The sequence below is a fragment of the Pteropus vampyrus genome, unplaced genomic scaffold (genome assembly GCF_000151845.1).
Source record: "Pteropus vampyrus isolate Shadow unplaced genomic scaffold, Pvam_2.0 Scaffold276, whole genome shotgun sequence".
NCBI classification, from domain to species: domain Eukaryota; kingdom Metazoa; phylum Chordata; class Mammalia; order Chiroptera; family Pteropodidae; genus Pteropus; species Pteropus vampyrus.
This window is the reverse complement of record NW_011889057.1, coordinates 191126-210488: the sequence shown is the minus strand read 5'-3', so window position 1 is coordinate 210488 and position 19363 is coordinate 191126. Positions and strand designations below refer to the sequence as shown.

Here is a 19363-nt window from a genome sequence, read left to right as displayed (position 1 = left end):
TACCCCCAACCCAGGCAGGCAAGGCGCAGTCCATATTCTCGAGTGAAATAAGACCTCGGTCCAGACCCTCGGGGTCTTGGATTTCCAGACCCGGCCTGAAATCCTAGGGCATGACACCGAGTTTCGAAGAGAAGCCGCTCGGGTCTTTTCACTGCCCGATCCTCCCTCGTCCCTTCGGCAGTCTGCAGCATGGAGAAGAAGGGCCCAGTCGGGGGAGAGGGCGCTCCCATCCCCAAATCTGCTAGCGACGCCCTGGGCCCCCCCAGTCCAGAACCGCTGGCCAAAGCTCCAAATATCGTAGCTGCTCAGACTCCCCCTCCCCAGGGCAGCGCGCCAAATGGGCGCATGCGCACTCACAGGACTGCCGCGTAGCTCTTTCTCCCCCCCCTTTTTTCTTTCCCCGCCCCTTCTCTCCCTCCCTCCTCTACCCGTCCCCTCCCTCTCCCCCCCAAGCCCGCCCCACGGCACCTCAGTCCGGGGAACAGTGGTGCGAGCTCCAGGCCTGTGTACTGAGGCGGAAACGAGGGGAGCCCCCAAAGCTCCATCAGGCCCCTTCCAAGGGCTCCCCAATCCGGTCCACGCCCCCCACCCCCCACCCCGCCTCCTCCCAATTGTGCGTTTTTGCAGCCGGAGGCGGCTCGGAGATGGGGCTGTGAGCTTCGCCCAGGGAGGGGGAAAGAGGAGCGAAAAGAAAAGCTGGGGGTGAAGGGTTTGGATTTGGGGGTAGGGGAGCACACCCCGGTCAGCAGACCCTCCCCAGGCTCCGAACTCTACCACTTCACCCACGTCCCTGGTGCGCGTTGTCGAAGGATAAGAATAGAGGAGGAGGGTGAAAGAAGAAAAAAGGGGGACCCCCCAATTTGGGGGGGTGCGACGGCGAGAAGTAGCAGGACCAGAGGGGAGGGGGCTGCTGCTTGCATCAGCCCACACCATGCTGACCCCGCCGCAGCTGCTGTTGCTGCCCCTGCTCTCAGCTCTGGTCGCCGCTGCTATCGATGGTAAGTGAGATTCCGCGGCCCCCTTGGACCCCTGGGGACATCCACTCCCCAGCCCCCACTCCTGCGTTCGGATGGGGAAGGGAGACACGGGAGGGGGTGCCTTTTGTTATCCCAGTCCAGCTGACACAGCAGCGACCCAACTGGGGGTGGGGATGGGGGTCCGATTTGGAGGATGGGGGCCCTGGGCAAATGATGCTTCCCGGGCCCCCCCCAGCCCAAACAAAGACCAGAGGCCTCGGAAGGGAGAGGAGGGTTCCCCCTTTTTTTCTGATCCCGGGATCTAGAGGCCTTCTCTTCCTATCTCTGGTCGGGGAGGGCCTCCACCTCCCCTACATCCTCTACTCCTCTACCCCCATCTAAATTGTGAAGGAATCCAGATTTGCAATGTAGGGCTGCAAAAGCGGGTGGGGGGAATTTTGCAGTGGCCTCTGAATCTGGAATGGGGAGCAGGGTCAGCAGTGCCCTGCTGGGCAGAGGGCAGGCAGGCCTGAGAAGGCTGTGGGTGGAGAGGGGGGGCCATGGAGAGGCCCCCTGCTTGGGTGTGGAATCTGGGCCTGGGAGACCAGGCTTGGAGGCCTGGGTCCAGAATCCAGCAGGCTGCCTGCCTGGGTTCTGAAGTGAGCACTTCCCCCTCTCAGCCTCTGTCAGTAGCCTGAATAGGACTGTGTTGGGAGGTGGAGGAGAAGCAGGCGATGCTATGTGACTTTGAATTTTCCTTCTTAATTCCTGGGAGCTTTGAAATGAAAAACGTCAGATGTCATTGTTGGGGAAGGGGACTGGAGAATGGCCTGGAATGCTGAGGTGGGAGGGTGAAGGAAGGCTGCTTTCTCCCTGACTTCGAGCATGAGCACAGTTTGGACTGGAAGAAGAGTTGGAGGTTGGATGGGGGTTATGGTTATGCCCCCACCCCCCAATTCCCTTCTCCTTTTGTAAATATGTTTATTTCTCTCCACCAGTTCTCCTCCTCCCACCATATACACACGCTTTCTATACTGCAGTTAGGTTTGGGCTAGAACTATGTCCTTTGGGGAAATGGGGTGCCCCCTCTCCCCTTTTTATGTCAGCTATTTTTTTCTTACTTGTGAGTCACTGCCTCAAGTCTTGCTCAAGCTTTTGAGCTGGGGCATGGGGTTGGGCTGGGTTGGGCCCCTGATTTGAGAAGGGGTGGGATCTCATTGCTTCCCGTCATTTTAGTCTTGTCATCTGGGGAAAAAATGGGTCTAATACCATCATGCATCCCTCCTCCATCTTCTAAATTTTGCCAGGTTATGATTGGGAAAGTTTTTCCTTGAAACCAAATTATTGCTCCCACTCCTCCACCCCCTCCCCCCCTCCCCGCCCTGAGTTGCTTCAGCTGGGGGATGGAGGTTAGGGTGTCAGGAAGTAGCTGTGCTCCGAAAAAGAGTATGTTCTGTGGCCCTCAATTATGCCATCTTGGGGACTATCTGCCCCCCCGCCCACTACCTTAATTATCTGCCCAAGAGGAGGAAAGAGGCTCTGCCCTGAATATCCTCCAGACCAGCCCACACAGCCAATCCTTGCCCACGACTTCCTCTCTTATGCACATTCTTTCCTCTTGTTCTCAGCCCTGTGAGGTGAGAGGGGAAACTGAGGTAGAAAGATTTGGGTATGGCAGCTTTTAGGAGGGGTAGGAAAAAAATTAAGAGAGAAAGAGAGAGAGACCATCAGGAACCCGATGATGGAGGATGGATGGAGTTAGAAGCAAGGTGTGGGTCTCTTTGGAGAGCAGAAAAGTTCCCTACACACACACACACACACACACACACACACACACACACACACACACACCCCGCCCCCGCAAGGAATGACCCCAGGTAGCATCACCCCCAGGGGTTCTAAAGTGCTTCTATTTGCCACATCAAGTTGGTTAGTGGTAAATGGAAGAGGGAGACTGGACATGTTCTCCTTAACTGTCTCTCTACTCTTTCTTAAAATTTTCACCCAGTCCAGAGCTGTAACCCCAGCTCAAACCAAACTGTATCCAAAGTACCAAGGAAAAGACTCTTCCCTAAATACACGCTACTGTTCTTACCTTGAGAATGGGAATATGAATCATGGGTCCCACCCTGCCCTGGTGAGAAATGGGAATTGCACGGCCTGTAGGGCCAGCGCTATCCAGACAGCCTAAGGATTTTCTTATCCCTACCTTTGCCCTCATGCCCCAAGCCCACTGACACAGAACTTCCTCCTTCACCCTTTCAGAGAAGGAAACCCCCTGACCCAGCTTACTTGACTTAGTGTTTAACCTTCCTTCCTGCTCCGCTCACAGGCCTTGCTGCTTTCCCTCTTGGAAGCAGTCCTCTGGGCCTTCCCCACCTCTTCTGCCTTCTCCGCTATTCCTGAACCCACCTGGGGTCCTCTTCTTCTCTTTGGGGAACAATGTCACTTCTCGTAAGTGGACAGAATTGAGTGTACTTGCTACCAGAAAAGATAGGGCAACAGATGGGGTGTGGAATGGGAAGAGGGGTTGTTGAGGACTCTGCTGAGATGAAGAACATTTTGTAGTGTGGAAGGCAGCCCCAGGCAGATGTGGCTCAGGAAAGAAGGCTAACTGCCTCCTTCTCTCCTACCCTTCCCCACACACCCCTCTCCACACACCCCCTTGAGCCAGTGTATTGCCAGTTATCAGATAAACTGGACAGTTGAAGTGAGTTACGAGGCTGGGGTGTTTTCCTCCTGACTGAGAGAAGGTGCTAAACTCCTTTCTCCCTTGATCAGACCTGGGTCCTTGACCATCTCCCCTTACCCTCATCTGACAAAGCAGAATGTATAGGACATTGATTTTGGGATTAGGGGTATATTTTGATGTTTGAGGCTACATTACAAGGCTTCCTTTTCTTCCAATCTTGCTCCTTCTTCCTCCATTTTCTCCACAGTTTTTTTTACCCCCCCACCCCCTCCCCCATCACTGGGCCTCCTAAGGATGTCAGCTGGGGCCCTGGCCAAAGCCAGATCCTGTCCAAATGCCCCAACTCTTCAAAACAACTTCCTTACCTCTGAGAAGCCCTTCCTTACCCAAGTCTTTCTTTCCTCCTGCTGCAGTCTCACTCAGCCTTGCACGTTGGAACCTCAAGCCCAGAGCTTATTTCCCTTCAGCAGTGTCTTTTCAGGGTCCTCCCCACTCCACGCCCCCCACCCCCCCATCCCCCACCTCCATGGACTCTCCAGCCTTCAAGTCCTCCAGCTCCGGTGGGGGCACTCGTCGCCCAGTTGATTGGGACTATGTGAGGGTCCCTGACCTGGTAGAGCTGGCTGGCTGCTGGATGTGAGAATTTGGAGAACCTAGTCCCATCCCGCTGTGTCCAGTCCCAGATTTCAGCCCAGTTAGCAGGATCCTGCATTGTTTGGAGAAGGAAGCAGTTGGCTCTGGAGTACTTCCGGTGCAGTGGCCCCAGGCACTAGTGTTAAACCTCCCCGAGAGACTGGTGAGGGATTGTAGGGGATTGGGAGGAGAGAGGTATTTGTTCCTCTTGCTCCTTCTGGAGAGATGAGAGTCTCCTCAGGCCTCGTTTTCTCTCTTTTTTCCTCTCACCCTCCCGATTCTTTGGGAGGCAGTAGTCCCTATTCTGGGTCTCCCTTGGGTCAGACATTGCTAGGGCAGGGACTCTGTCTCCCTAAATCAGGATATATGCTGCCCCAACCCTAATCCGAGTCTCAAGGGGGTTGTTATTCTCCAGGTTCATTCCAAGACAACTGTGTCATTATCTTGGCAACTTCTGGGCTAAGACCCCATTCTATCTTTTTTGCCTCTGTCTGTCACTGGTGTGTGCTGTCTTGGCTGCTCAGAAACTCTGCCTCTCATGTTCTTGGCTCATCTCTTTTATTGCCCATCTTTCGTGGTATTATTCTCTGTCCTGTTCTCTCAGTCTCTGTCGCTTACTTTGTCTCTGCCTGTCTCCACCCACCTTCATCCAGGCCTCTTGGTATCTCAAAAGCTACCCGGGAGGAGGCATCTCTCCTGGGCTTTCTCCTCCACTCCTGGCTCCCACCTCGCCAATTTGGAGTTATTCTTTCCCTCCCAGGCCAGACTGGGAATATCCAGTTCGGCAGTGAAAGTTCCCCCTCCACTTTCTTCCAAGTTCCTCTCTCTCCTTCTCCTCCACTAATTTGGGGAATGGATTTTGGAGAGAATGTTTCTGCAAGAAGGGAACTTGATACCTTTTGTGGGCTGAGTAAGAGGAAGAAAGGAGATATTTCAGAAGGAAGGAGGGAGGTTAGACTTCTGGCAGAACTTCCTTGTGACCTGAGAACTAGAGAAACGTGCAGGGAATGGGCCAGGAGCTTAGAGCTCTTCTCCTGAGCATAAGCCGTGTGTGTGTGTGTGGGGTGTGTGTGTGTGTGTGTGTGTGTGTGTGTGTGTGTGTGTTAGGGTTAGGGTTAGGGTTAGGGTTAGGGTTAGGGTGTGTGTGTGTGTGTGTGTGTGTGTGTGTGTGTGTGTGTTGGGTAGTAGTGGGGAGGGCTTAAAAAGGCCTGGTGAGAGATATGATGACCTCTCGAGGCATTCAAGGGGTTCGAATTTTACTTGTGTGTGTGGCAGGAGGGGGGGTGCGGGGGGGGGAGATATGATGGTGGGGAGGTCACTTGTCAGGCTAATGTGCTGCTGAGTCAATATTGACTCAAGATGGAGGGGGAGACCCTTTGCCTCCCCGGGCAGGCAGGGCAGGCAGTCGGCAGTTGAGGCTATCCTGTCTGTCCGTCTGTCCAGGCCGCAAAACAGAGGCCCAGACTCAGGAATGACAAAAATGTGTCTGAGCCTCACTGAGCTGCGGGAAGGAGCCACCGGTAACACCCAAAATACATAAAAAGCCCTGGGTTTGGGTTTGGGTTTGGGAGGCCCTTGTGCCCCCACCCCCATATGTTTGAAAGTTTAGATTCCTGCAGGCTCTGCCCCCCAGCCCTTGGCCACCCCCTGGCTCCTCTGTTCTCTTAGCTATATCATGTGATTCCCTTTAGAAAACACCCCCCACCACAGTCTATCTCTCTCTCTGCTGTGTCTGCTCTTGAAAAGGGCCTCAAAGGGTCTTTTTCATGCATTTTCTGCCTCGAGTCTTCTGGTCCTTCAGGAAGCGCCATCTGAGGTCTCACCCCTCTTCCTCTCCCTCACTGCTCCCAAGGGGATCGATGGATGGGTCCCCTTCTCTGAAGGAGACGTCCTCAGGGCCTGTACTTTCTTCACTCTCTCTTCTCTGGCCAGGCCCTCTTACCCCTCCCCCCAAGGTCCCAGAATGGGATAGAGGACGGCAGCCAAGGCCCAAGCAGGGCAGTGGGGTCCGTGTTGTGTCTGGACACACACCCAACCCTGCACCTCCTGTCCTGGCTCCAGCTTGGTGGCCTTGGGGGCCATGGCTGGGCTGGGTGCCTGAGTTTGAGGGGGGGCAGCAATGTTGGCCAGAGTTAGCATGGCGGTCACATTCATCTCCAGGCAAAGCCGAGAACAGACGGTCCCTGTGTCCTGGCGTTCTCTGCAAACTCACTCACTCGCCTCCCTTTCTCGTCCTCTCCTCCTTCTTCTCCCTCCTCTCTCTTCCTCCTTCTGACCTATTCTTGTCCTCTTCATCTCCTCCCCTCCTTTCCAAGGAGCCCTGAAGACCACTGCCACCTCTCCTAGTCCCACTCCCCACCCCCAGTGTCAGAGGACCAATATATGCTCCCTGCCATTTCCCTTCTTCATCCTTCTGCATCTGGCTCCATCATCATCACCAATGAGGAAACCACCTGTTCAGTTACTGATCTCTCTGTGCTTTAGCTTTTTTCATCTATGGGATGGAGATTGCAACAGTACCCACCTCACAGGGTTGTGAGGGTCTAAATGAGTTAATATGTACGAAGTGTTTCAGAGCGGTGGCTGACTCATAGTGACCATGTTGAAAGTGTTAGCTCATATCATTAGGAAGCCCCAATTCTCATGAGGGGCGGGAGGCAGGGAAGGCCAGTCGTTGATCCCAAATTTAGGGCCAAACTTGGGGCAGTGTTGTTCTTTCATCTAAGCTGCAGGCCACAGAAGTGCGTTTTCTGGGTACTGGCATCAGATGCAGAAGGCTCAGCTGAGGGGAGTGGGGTTGGCTGGAGGCTCTAAGTAGATTACCAGCTTCCTACCCCACCCCCACTGCAGCTCCCTCCCACCTCAGAGTGGGGCTTCCCTCTGCTGTGTAGACTACCCCAAAGTAGGTTATTTGTTTTTTTCCTCCCTTCTCCCCCTGAAAGAAATCAAAGACAGGCCTTAGCCTTCAAACTTCAGATTCCTAGGGCTTTCTCCACCATCGCCGACAGGAAGGAAGTCCTTCCACTTATCTCTCTGCGATCCGTGCTGCCCTGGCCTTTGGGAGATGTGTACCCCCAACTCCCTCTGTCCTTGGGCCTGAAGAGATGCTGCTGTGGGATATGGGGGCCCTGAGGGCTCCTCTTCCTTTCGCTTCCCCCATCCCCCACTCCCCTCCCTCTGCAAGAGCACATCTGGTTTGTGAATCTCTCTCATTCCAGCTTTCGGAGTTTGCCAGCTGCTGTTTCCTCTGTCGAGTTCAGGCCAAAAATGGGGGTGGGGGACAGCAGGGAGGACAAAGTGAGGGCCAAAGGAGGGGGGATTGTGGCCGGGACCTGAGGTCGGAGTGACCAACCAGTGACCTCAGGCCCAGGCTGTGAGTTCTGGCCCAGAAGGTGTGGGGGTGTGGACTAAGTCCAGGTGGTGGTGGTGGTGGGGGGGGTGTTGCATGGGGACTGTTTCTGGGCTCCAAACAGTCCATCTGCCTCTGAGTCCCATTCCAGCCCCCGCCAGCCCCCACCCCAGCCAGTCTCGCTGGCCAGGGGAAGAGGACCGTTCTCCGGCATGCTAACTAGGCTGGCAGGCTGTTTCCCGGGAAGACCTCACAGCTGGCCCAGTGGGGCAATGAACTCAGCATTATCCACCTCCTCAAGGGGCCTTTATTCCCTGCTCAGGGTGGGGGGTAAGGGAGGGGGACTCTGGGGGGGCCTGGCCCAGCTCTCCTTGATGTGTTTCCTGAACTCGGCTCTCATCCTGGCCAGAGGCCTGAGTGTAGTCCCCTCTGCCAGAGATGAGGGTTAAGGCGGGAGGACATCTTCTCCGTGTGGTTCCTCTCAGACTCTGTCCCTCCCTGCTCAGAGCCCTGGCATGCTTTCCTTATAACTCCATCCCAGTCCTGAACACACTTTGCCCTGCATTTGAGGTAGTGATGTACATCTGTGTTCCCAAGGGACAGAGGCTCCTGACGGGGCGTCTCGCTTCTCCTTGACACCCCAGTGCTACAGAGCTGGTCTCCCGTGCATGTCAGCCGAATAGCTTAGAATCAGCTCAAAACTGACTGAGCCTTGGTTTTGTCACTTGCCTGCTATGTTACCCAACCCTCTCTGAGGGTCGGTTTCCCCATCTATGAAACGATAGTATTAGTGGTACCTACTTTGTCATATTGTGGAGAGGATTAAATAAGATGACACATGGAAAGAACTGATTTATCACAGTTCCCAGCACATACCGAGCCCACAAGAAGCTAGTGTTACCATTCCCAACTTCTCCTTGAAGAACGAGGTGGGAGAATGGCTTAGGAGCAAGGGGAGACTGGTGGGGGTAAAGGGACAGGGCAAAGAGGTCCTGGATGGAGTAACTTCATGAGTCGACTGGGCCGAAATCAGCTCCCACACGTCGCCCTAGCCATCCCCCTGCCTCGGCTTTCTAACTCTATCATCCTGAGCAATCTTTAGGTGCCTCTGACCTCTAAGGACACCTGCTGAAAGTCTTACTTGAGATCTAACCACAAGGGAGGCTGTGTCTTTAGAGAATGGAGGTGGAGGCTGGGCTCTCTCTGCCCTGCCCTGCCCAACCTGTCCTCCAATACCTCTGCTGATAACCACCTCCAAGCTACCACTATACCGAGGGCACCCCACATACACTCTTCCTATCTGGGAGCCCGGTGGTTAGGAGTTGGAGATGGGTGGGGTGATGGATTCCAAGGACCAAGAGTATCCCAGAGGGCAGAGGAGCAGAAAGGTTAAAAAAAAAAACCAGCTCTGGGCTTCTGGTAGGAGGGAGAGGAAGATAAAGAGAAAAACATATCAGTGTCCCCTAAATGCCCCATCCTTTTCCATCATTCTCAGTCAGCAAAGCCAGGAGTGCTGTTGCCTGGCCAGAGTAACCAAAACAGCAAGGGCTTTGGCCCTGAGGGCTGGAGGAGGGGCACGCTGGACGGGCAGCCTAGGGGGCTGGGTGAGGGGTGATAAAATGTGCTCCCTGCATCCTTCCTATACCCTCACCACAGGTACACAATGTTCTAGCAGTGACACACAGCCACCTCCCCCCAGGCACATGGACTATAGCTCAGAGTCTGAGTTGGATGAGGACTGATGCCGGGGAAAGAGGAGGAGCTCTAGGAAGGCTTCAGGGCCATGGAATTGGCCTCCCTCCTTCATTTACCCCTCGTTTTCTTTCCTCGCTCTTAGTCCCCAAGACTTGCAGCCCCAAGCAGTTTGCCTGCAGAGACCAGATTACCTGTATCTCAAAGGGCTGGCGGTGTGACGGTGAGAGAGACTGCCCGGATGGATCTGATGAGGCCCCTGAGATCTGTAAGTACTCTTCTGGGTCCCGTCCCACAAACCCCTGACTTATCTCTTCATTTTGGCCCAGGCTGTTTGGGATGAGGACAGCTGATCTCTAACCTGGTATAGACCTTGCTCTGTGATTGTTTGTCCATGACACAGCTAAAACTGTCCTCTCCCCACTTCAGAGTGCCCGGCATGGTGCCTGGTGTGCTAAGAAATGGCACATCCGATTGCTCCCTCAGTCACTACCCTCCCCAAGCCTGCCAGAGACTGTGTTCTCTGCATCAGCAGCTTTGCTGGAAGAAGATCCAACCTCCCTTTTCTTTTACTTGTCCCACTTCTTCCCACCTCAGAGCCTCCTAACCCTTGCTGAGTGCCCCCAGGTCTGGCCAGGCTCCTTTCCTGTCCTCAGGCTCCCAGGCCAAAGGCCACCAACTCTTGCTCAGTCTCTGTACCAGAAGCCCCACCCCCGTGCATTTCCCGCCACGCACGCCTTCTCCTGCCCCCAGTAAATGGTGTAATCAGAGGCAGCTGTTTAAACTGGGAGAAAGGTCCCCGCCCAGCCTTTACCCTGCCAGTGGGGGGTGGGGGACTTACTGGCTGGACCCCAGAGTCCTGGGCATCTGGCAGAGTGCTGGGGTCTCCACCTTCAGCCTCTTCCCTGCGCGATTAATATGGGCCAGGGTCTACGTGCCCCTACATTCTTAGGTCTGTCTCTAGTCTCTTTCTCAGGTTTATTCTGTTCCAGCCCCATCTCTTGTACTTTCCCCACTCCCTCACCCATAATTATCAGGAGTAATTTTAGGGCCAGAAAAGGAGCCAGCAGTTCTCTTGGCCTCACCCTCAAATCCTACCCTGGAGGAGTGGGGGCCAGGGATATTCTGCAAGTGTTTCTGTGGTGGGGGTGGTTCAGCCTGGATCATCTTCTTGTCTGATGCCACCTTTACGCCCCCACATTTCTGACCTGATGCTTGATGTTCAGGGTTAAGAAAACTTTGTGGAAAAGCCAGATCTGGTGCTTTTTATCCATTCTTTCTTTAGTTTGATGCAAACTCCACCTTATAGACATCCCACACTGTCCCTACTCATACACACTCCCAGACCCTCCACACTCACACACATCCCCTCCTGGGTGCTGACTTGCCCACCCGACATACACAGACAAAGGCAGATGCTGGCATGGACATGATCTCACAGCAGCTCGGAGTCACCACTCAAATGGGAGATGCAGAAGCACAACCTGCACTCAGACACACACAAACCCAGACTCACTCCCCAAAGGACATAGAAATGCACAGACTGAGGCGAGAAATACCAGCACGCATAGACACACAGATACACCCTCACTCCATACCCCACACCTCCCTCACCTGTGCATGCAGACTCCTCCCCAGGCACACGGTACAAGTTCACTCACATGCAGACACTCTGTCACTCACACACCCTGTCCAGATTTGGGAGCTAGTAGGCAGTAGTCTGCCTTTCAAATCATGGGCTCAACTGGTATCCTAGCCTGGGTGGCTTCCCAAAGATTCCCTGAGGAGATTTACCCTTCCCCCCTAGCCCACCTTCTTGGGCAGCAAAGGAAGTACCAGAGACATCACCAGTGGGCCACCACCTTCGACCCTTCCCAAATCCTTCCATCAGGCAGGCTGTTCTGAGGTTGGTGCTGTGAAATAGAAATATAATATAAGCCACATAGGCAATTTCAAAATTTTCTAGTAGCCACATTAAGAAAAGTAAAAATAACCAGTTGAAATTAATTTTCATTTTATTTTACCCAGTGTATCTAAAATATTATTTCAGTATATTATTCATATAAAAGTATTAATGAGATCTTTCTCATTCTTGTGTGTGTGTGTGTGTGTGTGTGTGTGTGTGTGTGTGTGTAGTATTAAGTCTTCAAAAGCTAGTGTGTATTTTATACTTACATTTTGAACTTGATGCAATTCAAATGCTCGATAGCCCCCTGTGGCTGGTGCTGTGTACTGTACGGTGAGGTTCCGGAAGACCCGGTCCCACTCTCTCAGCCCCAGGCTCTGCGACCTGCGGAGCTATGGGAAGGAAGTGTTCTTTATTATTTGAGCTTCTCTGCCATGGACTCAGTTTTCCTCATCTCATCGGAACCTTTCACCTCTAACCTTGGCCTGTCCCCTGAGTGTACAATGTGGAGACATTGGGGTCCATAGGCGTAGGTTGTTTGGAGAATGGACTCTTGGCTGAAGGCCTTGTTCTCTTCTCCACCTGACTGTTCCCAGGTGTGTGACTGCTGTTAGGAATGGTGCAGAAGAAGTTTAGGTGGAAGAGGCTAACCAGCACTGAGGCTTCCTGAGACCTAAAAAAATGCAGATGTCTGCAACCCCAGTCTGCAATTTCCCACCTCCTCACCCAGTGAACAGCTGGCTAAATGGCCACTATAGCCAGCTTGGTCATGCTAACCTTTCCATCTGCTCCCAGGCCCACAGAGTAAGGCCCAGCGATGTCAGCCAAATGAGCACAATTGCCTGGGCACCGAGCTGTGTATCCTCATGTCCCGCCTCTGCAATGGAGTCCAGGACTGCATGGATGGTTCGGACGAGGGACCCCACTGCCGAGGTAAGGGCCCTTCCTCCTCTTCTATTTCAGGTGGATGCAGTGACCTCTCAGCCAGGCACCTGAGGGGTTTGGAGGCCTATTATCTAAGGACTATCCTCACACCTTCAGTGGGGATGAAGCCTTGTCCTGCATCCTTACACAGAATTGCCACCAGACAGCAGCCTAAATCCATGAGCCCTTTGGAGCTTGGTCAGCATCCCCGTGGGCCTCGGTGTGGGCCGTGGCCTGGGTACTTCTGTGTGTACTCAGACAAGTCACTACCCCTCTCCAGACCCCAGTTTCCCACCTGTAAAATGAGAGCTTTATACTAGATCAGTATTTTCATATATATATTTTTTAAGTAAATGGTGGGGTCCTTTCTCCAAATGGATTCTTACATGAAACATGAGTATGAACAGAGAAAAGCAGACGCTGTGGTAAAAGCTGAGGCTGGGGGTCTGGAGCTTTGTTCACCTGCTTCCTCGGCCTGTGGGAGGAAGCACATCTGGATGCTGTTCACTCGGCAGGGAGTGTGGAACAAAGGAGTTTGTGGAAGAGTTTTATCCTCTCCTTTGGTTGATTTTCTATGTTTTTATCTGAAGCTCCTGGGATGGGTTGCGGAGTGTGGGCCTAGGGGCTGACTTCAGTTACCACACACATCCCATCTTATCAGCTGGTACATGTTCAAATTTGCTTCCTTTTGAGTACGTTTTCGGTTTCAAAAACAACAACAAAAAAAACCCCTCGAAAACCTGGGGTTTGAACTTACTTCTCTGATATTACAAAAGTTGGATCTCCTCATCTTCCTACCGCATATCCAGAAGAGAAACTCGTTTCTAGATTTTATGGAACAAATAATACTTCCTTCCTTTGTGGGGGAAGGCTGGGCAGGCAGCACATTTGGGTTCTCGGACGGAGGTGGAGAGGAAAAGGAATAGCTGGGGTGTGACCCCTCACCCCAGCTCCGCCTGGCAGGCTTAGTGCTTCTGAACGTCTTAGCATCTCGGCAGCTCTCACTCCTAAGTGGGGGTGCGAGGCAACTGGACAAAGGGGTCTTTGTGGCCAGGCCGCCTGGCCCCACGCAAGGCCATTAATTAGGTCGCTGGTCTGGGGGGGCAGCTGCTCCCACCTCTCCCCCGTCCTGTCTCATTCCCTTCTGTCTCCCCTGTGGAAGTGGGTCAGTGGCAGGAGAAAGATTAGAGAAGGATCCCGAGGGAACCAGTTTGCTCCTCCTCCTGTCCTCCACCTGGACCTCACTTAGGCCTTCTCTTGGAGGCCTCCAGGGCCCAAGGGACAGGTTGGAGGGTGCTTCCAAGTTGGAGCTGGGATCCTACAGAGAAAACTTGCCTACTCTTCACCCTCAGCCCTAGAGTCAACATCGTAGTAACCGGGCAGTGAAGACAAGAGACGTATGAAGGAAATAAGACTCAGTATCCGTGCTCCCTCTGAGCCCAACAAACTACCAAACCCCTCTCCAGGGGCACAGAGGGGCCGGAGCAGTCAGAACAAGGAGATGTGGTTCTATATCATAATTGCTTGTGTGACCTTTAGCCTGTCTTATATACCCTCTCTGGGTCTCAGTTTCCCCACTTGTAAAATATAGCAGATGCTTCCTAAGCCTCTTCCGTCTCTGCCACTATAGGCCCTAAAGAGTTGATGGGAGGTGAGGGGGGGTTGCAGTCTGGGGGTGGCTGCCAGGTCTGGGGGCCTGAGTGTGTGTCATCTGCTCCCCACAGAGCTCCGAGGCAACTGTTCTCAGCTGGGCTGCCAGCACCACTGTGTCCCCACATTCAACGGGCCCACCTGCTACTGTAACAACAGCTTCCAACTGCAGGCAGATGGCAAGACCTGCAAAGGTGAGTGAGTGCAAGTGCTTGTGTGTTGATGGGGGAAGAGGGAGCCAGGGCCAGCAGGTCTGGCTGGGGCAGGAGAAAATCAGATGGAAAGTTCAAGAGAGGAGGCCTGGCTACACGCCCTGAAGCCTCCGGGCATGACGGTGAGCCCACTTCCTTCCACCAGACTTTTAAAAATTCATCTTAAACTTATATAGGTCATCTGTGAGTTTTCATGTAAAAAAAAATTAAAGCACTACAAAATCCTTTAATTTTTTTTTGCATGAAAACTCACAGATGACCTATATAAGTTTAAGTTTGTCAAAGTCCACTTTGCCAAATCCTCCTCAGTTTCGGTTTCTTTCCCATCTCTGTGGAGGTCAGCTCTGTTACAAGTTTGCCATCTCTCTTTCCAGGCCTTTTTCTATGTATCCGTATGCACATACTCACAGAAAATCTAAGTGAAAGTACTCTTTATGTGCATGTCCTCTTTTTTACATAAATAACATACTGTACATGTCTGTTTTCAGTTTTTTCACTCAGTATATTCTAGAGATTTTTCCATCTTAATATGTAGAGATCTACCTTGTTATTTTAAAAAACCACTGTGATGTATGACTGTTACCACAGTTTACTTGGCCATCGCCCTATTGAGGAGGAAAATGTGCCTAATTTCTCTCTGTTACGAACAATGCAAACTTTTCTGTTTTAAATTTGCCTCCCTTGAGTCTTTGCACAAATGTTACCTTCTCAGTGAGGCCATCCCTGGCCGCTCTAAAATCACACACTCAGCACCTGAATTCTCTATCCCCTTTCTCTGCTTAAATTTTTTTCCATAGCACTAGTCACTTTCCAGTGGACTAGCTCCTCAAAATATATAATTTACCTTTTTGTTTTATTTATTATTGTAATAACAGTATTTCATTTATTATCGGAATTTAAATTTCGTGAGGGTGGCAGTTTGAATCTATTTTATTCACCGATGTATCTCCAGAGCCTAGGACAGTATTGGCATTTGTTGGAACTAAAGAAATACTTTCTGAACGAATGATGTGCACATATGTGGATATTTCTCTAGGGTAGATTCCAAGTCTGGACTTGCTAGGTGATAAAGTTTGCACATTTTTTGTTGAAATATATTCTGCCAAATTGTCCTCCAAAGTAGCTGAAGGGGTACACACGCCCAGTGGTAGTGTCCAGGGCACCTATTTTCCTGCCCTTGTTACACTGGAAATGACCATGCCCTTGCCCTTTCCTCGGCAGACTTTGATGAGTGCTCAGTATACGGCACCTGCAGCCAGCTCTGCACCAACACAGATGGCTCCTTCACATGCGGCTGTGTGGAAGGTTACCTGCTGCAGCCAGACAACCGCTCCTGCAAGGCCAAGAACGGTGGGTGGGGTCATGTGTGGCCACAATGCTAGGTACCCTCGGTGTCATTCCCTGATGGGGAGTGGCCTGAGAGGTCCTTGGGTCCCTTGCTACACTGACCCTCCTCTCCGTCTGCAGAGCCAGTAGACCGGCCCCCTGTGCTGCTGATTGCCAACTCTCAGAACATCCTGGCCACGTACCTGAGCGGGGCCCAGGTGTCCACCATCACACCCACCAGCACTCGGCAGACCACAGCCATGGACTTCAGCTATGCCAACGAGACTGTGTGCTGGGTGCACGTTGGGGACAGTGCTGCCCAGACGCAGCTCAAGTGTGCACGAATGCCTGGCCTGAAAGGCTTCGTGGATGAGCACACCATCAACATCTCCCTCAGCCTGCACCGTGAGTCACCTGCTCCCAGCTTGGAGGGCGGCGGAGGGCCGAGGAGGTGGAGCCTGACTAGGGCAGAGGCAGAGAGTTAGACAGGGTGACCCCTGTCTGGCATGGGAACCTAAACAAGAAGCCCCTGATGGAGGCCAGAGCAAGGGACTGCACATGCTGATAGTTGTTTGGGGCAGGGACAGTCTGCCTATGCTTTTCTGGCCCAGATCTGAGGAACACTTCATAGGAAAAACGAAGTGGTCAATTGCCAGAGACCAGGGACTATTCCTTCTCCGAGAAAGGAGTGTTGGTTAAACTGCCAAGGGGTTTTCCCTTGCAGTGGGAGCCAAGACAAGAGAAAGAGGGGTCTTGAGCCTGCGGAGTCTTGCTGGGTTGTGGCCGAGGGCAAAGCAGCCAAAGCCTGGCTGGGTCTGTCTCCATGTCCCATAGTTTTCCTTTGAGGTGTCGCCGGAATGGACCCCCTGCTGCAGCATGGGTGTGGGGGTCCTAGGGCTGTTTCTGGAGACCTTTGTGGCACTAGATGAGACTAGAGAAGGAACCATGGGCACTGGAGCCACCTGAGCATTTTAGAATACCCCGGATGTTCCCAGGTTCCCTCCCTAGACTGTACTTTGTTATCTTAGGGGTAGAAGAAAGGGTGTCACTGAGGACGGGGCCAGGGCATAAATACAATGCGTGGAGCAGTCCTGCTTGGCTCAGATGCTATTATATAAACAAACAAAACATCTGGCATCATCACATTTCCAGAAAATGCACCACAGGGCTGAGGGAAAGATGGGGCCTATGGTTGGTCTGACCCACAGGGGAGAGTAACTTGATCTATGACCCTGGGTAAACAAAAATTCCTTGTCTCTACTTTGGTTTCTAATCTGCATAATGAGTTTGAGGTTGTCTGTCCAGACCAGATAAATTGAAGTGAAAGGCAGAGGTAACTGCAGAATGGCACATGAGAAGTTAAAAAATGTGAACCTTGGGCCTGCCTAGATCTTTAAGTTTCTTCATCAGGTCCTCATATGATTATCCCCACAGAAGACAAAGATCCCAGGAGGACACGGGGCTTAGTTCTGGGGGAGCAGGTGTTGCTCCGAGAGCCCTCGCCCTCTACGGCCTCATTGTATGGTCCGCACCTTGCCTCCAGCTCCTGCAGAGCATCCCATTGATGTCCATGGGCTGTTGATGACCAGGACTCACCTGCAATTGAACATATGTCCTCCTTGGAGTGCTGAGCTGAGGGCTGCCCCACCTGGTTGGCTGAGCTCTTGGGCGGTGGGCAGCTCAAGGAATCCCATGGAGACAGGGTAGGATTGGGGCAAAACCCATAAGACAGCTCTGCAACTTGTCGACTGCCCCACCCAACGGGCCTGTCTGGGCAAACAGCTCCAGCAGTTCCCTTCCTGGCCCTGAGGCCAGACCATGGGCTCGTGGGTAGGAGGCTGGCAGAGGGGTGGGGACGACGCTGTGCCCTGATGGGAGCCTTCTCAGCTTTTGCTCTGGCCTGGCCTCTTTCCTGCCTTCCTCCCCAAGAGAAGCAGGAAATAACCTCAGGCAGGTACCCCTCCCTTGGCAAACAGAGCTCTGCCTCCCAGACTGCTAGACTCATTGGGCCCCTCTGGGGCAGAGTCCAAGAGGCTAGAAGAGAACGAGGTTCTGGGGAGAAATGCTGGTGGGGTGAAGGAGTGGGTTCCTCTTGCCCCAGCCTCTGTTCCTTGCTCCCTGCCCTGCCCCTACCCCGTACCCCATGCCGCCTGAATGTCTGCCTGTCACCCTGAGGATGGTTGTTTTGCTCTCATCCCACAAACTAATTATGGGTCCTGAGCTGAGGATGTAGGAAGTGTCTTTCCCCTAGTGCCCTCCCCACATCCCCAGTTTATGCCCCTTCCCAGGAGAGGCCGAATGGTCTGCCCTGGTGTGTGGGGTGGCTGGTCCCAGGCACTCACCTGTGCAGTGGGCTGCCAGCCTGTAATTAGCTCCCCAAGGGGGATGAAGAAGAAAGGCTGCTGCATTCTCTGGCTTTCTCTCTGCTCTTGGGGGCAGGGGGAAGCCCTCCCTGCAGTCATCCCATTCTTGGCTGTGACTGTGACCTCCATCAGACCCCTGGGCTGAGCCCCATGCAGGAGGGAGGAGTCTGACCATTGAGAGGAGCTGGAGCCCAGAGGCCAAGAGGCCAAGAGAAGCCTGCCCGCTGGTATGGGAAGAAGTGGGAGCCTGCCTAAAAGAAAACTCTAGAAACAGAAATAGAATAGAAAGAAGGAAGGAGGCCAGGAAGTGAGCCTGTTTCACATGAGTCCTGAGGCATGTGTGAGCCAGGCCTGCTCTTAGTCCTGAGAGCCCCAGAGCTCCTCCCAGGCCCTGGGGCGGCCAGTGGTCACGCGATGCATCTTCAAGGAGAGGCTTGTGGAGTAGGCTCAGGACCCAAGCTCCTGCTTTCTTCTATCTTGACCCTAGTTCCATCCTTCCTTTTGTACTCAAGAGTGGAGGACATCCACTGATCAACATCCCCAAGCCTAGGCTGCTGACCCTCCTCCTCCTCCCTGGATCTCTTCCCCATCCTCCTGGGAAGTCACCGCGGGGCCCGTCCTCCCCTCTGCTGCTGTCCCAGCAGGATGGGAGATCTTGGAGGACTCTGATTCCATGACTGAGAACATCACGATGAGAGCCAGAAGATGCTTAGGGAGGACCAAGGCCAGCCCCTCAGTTTTTAATACTGCCATCTCCAAAGCAGAGACACCTTGATTTTAGGTAGTACGTAGATGTGCATTTTTTATTATTATAGTTATGTTTTTATTTAATACTCATTAGGAAACTCCTATAACTAGCATATCAAATCTATGATTTCAAAGATTGTTTAGGATGAATCAAAATAAGTGAGCTGGTTTAATAGGTTAAACAATAGTGCAACTGTACATAAACATGGCAAGCATTTTGAAAGTGATACAGAAAAGACTGAAGTTCTAGAAAGTGTGGTCCGGAAGGGTCAACAGGCCTAGAAGTACCAGAGCCAGGCGTGGCGGACCCATCCTACCCCACCACCCTGACCGTCCTCTCAGGAAACCTCAGGCCCTGTCAGTTCCCTTCAGGGCTGCCGCTGGGCAGAGCTGAAGGTCAAGTCTCCCGAACCCACCCTACCCCCAGCCCTGCATTGCCTAAGCTGCCATCTGACCTGTCCTCCTTCAGTTTTGAGGATATTTCCACTATTGAAAGAATGAGGGCAGACTGCAGGAGTGGATCCCTGGGAAGTTATGTGTGTGTGGTGAGGGGAAGTTTTGAGGTGACAAATAGAGGCCTTGAAGGAAATAAGGTTTGCTGAAGTTACTTAAATTTTGAACTGTGTATAAGGATGCTCTGGAGGGGCCCTCGGGAGTCTTAGCGTTTTCTACCCTGCACCGTGCTGCATGGAGAAGAAGGAGGTAGAGGCAGGGAGGCCCAGAATAGGCCCCCTGGGCTGCAGGCAGCAAGATTGCGAAATGGGTCCCCAATTCCAGCTGGCCCACTTCACTTTTCCTTTCCCTTCCTCTGCGTGCGTGTGTGTGTGTGTGTGTGTGTGTGTGTGTGTGTGTGTTTAAAATCACAACAGGAAATGGGTAGTGATTTTTCTAGAGGGGAGGCAGAGGGGGCAGA

General features: G+C 52.8%; 1 protein-coding gene across 1 annotated transcript in view; it reads left to right on the top strand.

Moving 5' to 3' along the window:
• The first annotated feature begins 441 nt into the window (after positions 1-441).
• LRP1 (LDL receptor related protein 1) overlaps positions 442-19363 on the top strand; it is a 90923-nt gene continuing 72001 nt past the window's right edge. Inside the window, exons 1-6 of the mRNA XM_023520750.1 lie at positions 442-998; positions 9468-9590; positions 12024-12161; positions 13877-13996; positions 15236-15364; positions 15482-15745. Of these exons, the coding sequence (XP_023376518.1) occupies positions 932-998; positions 9468-9590; positions 12024-12161; positions 13877-13996; positions 15236-15364; positions 15482-15745 (841 nt within the window). The 5' untranslated portion in view covers positions 442-931. The remainder of the gene's footprint in view (positions 999-9467; positions 9591-12023; positions 12162-13876; positions 13997-15235; positions 15365-15481; positions 15746-19363) is intronic.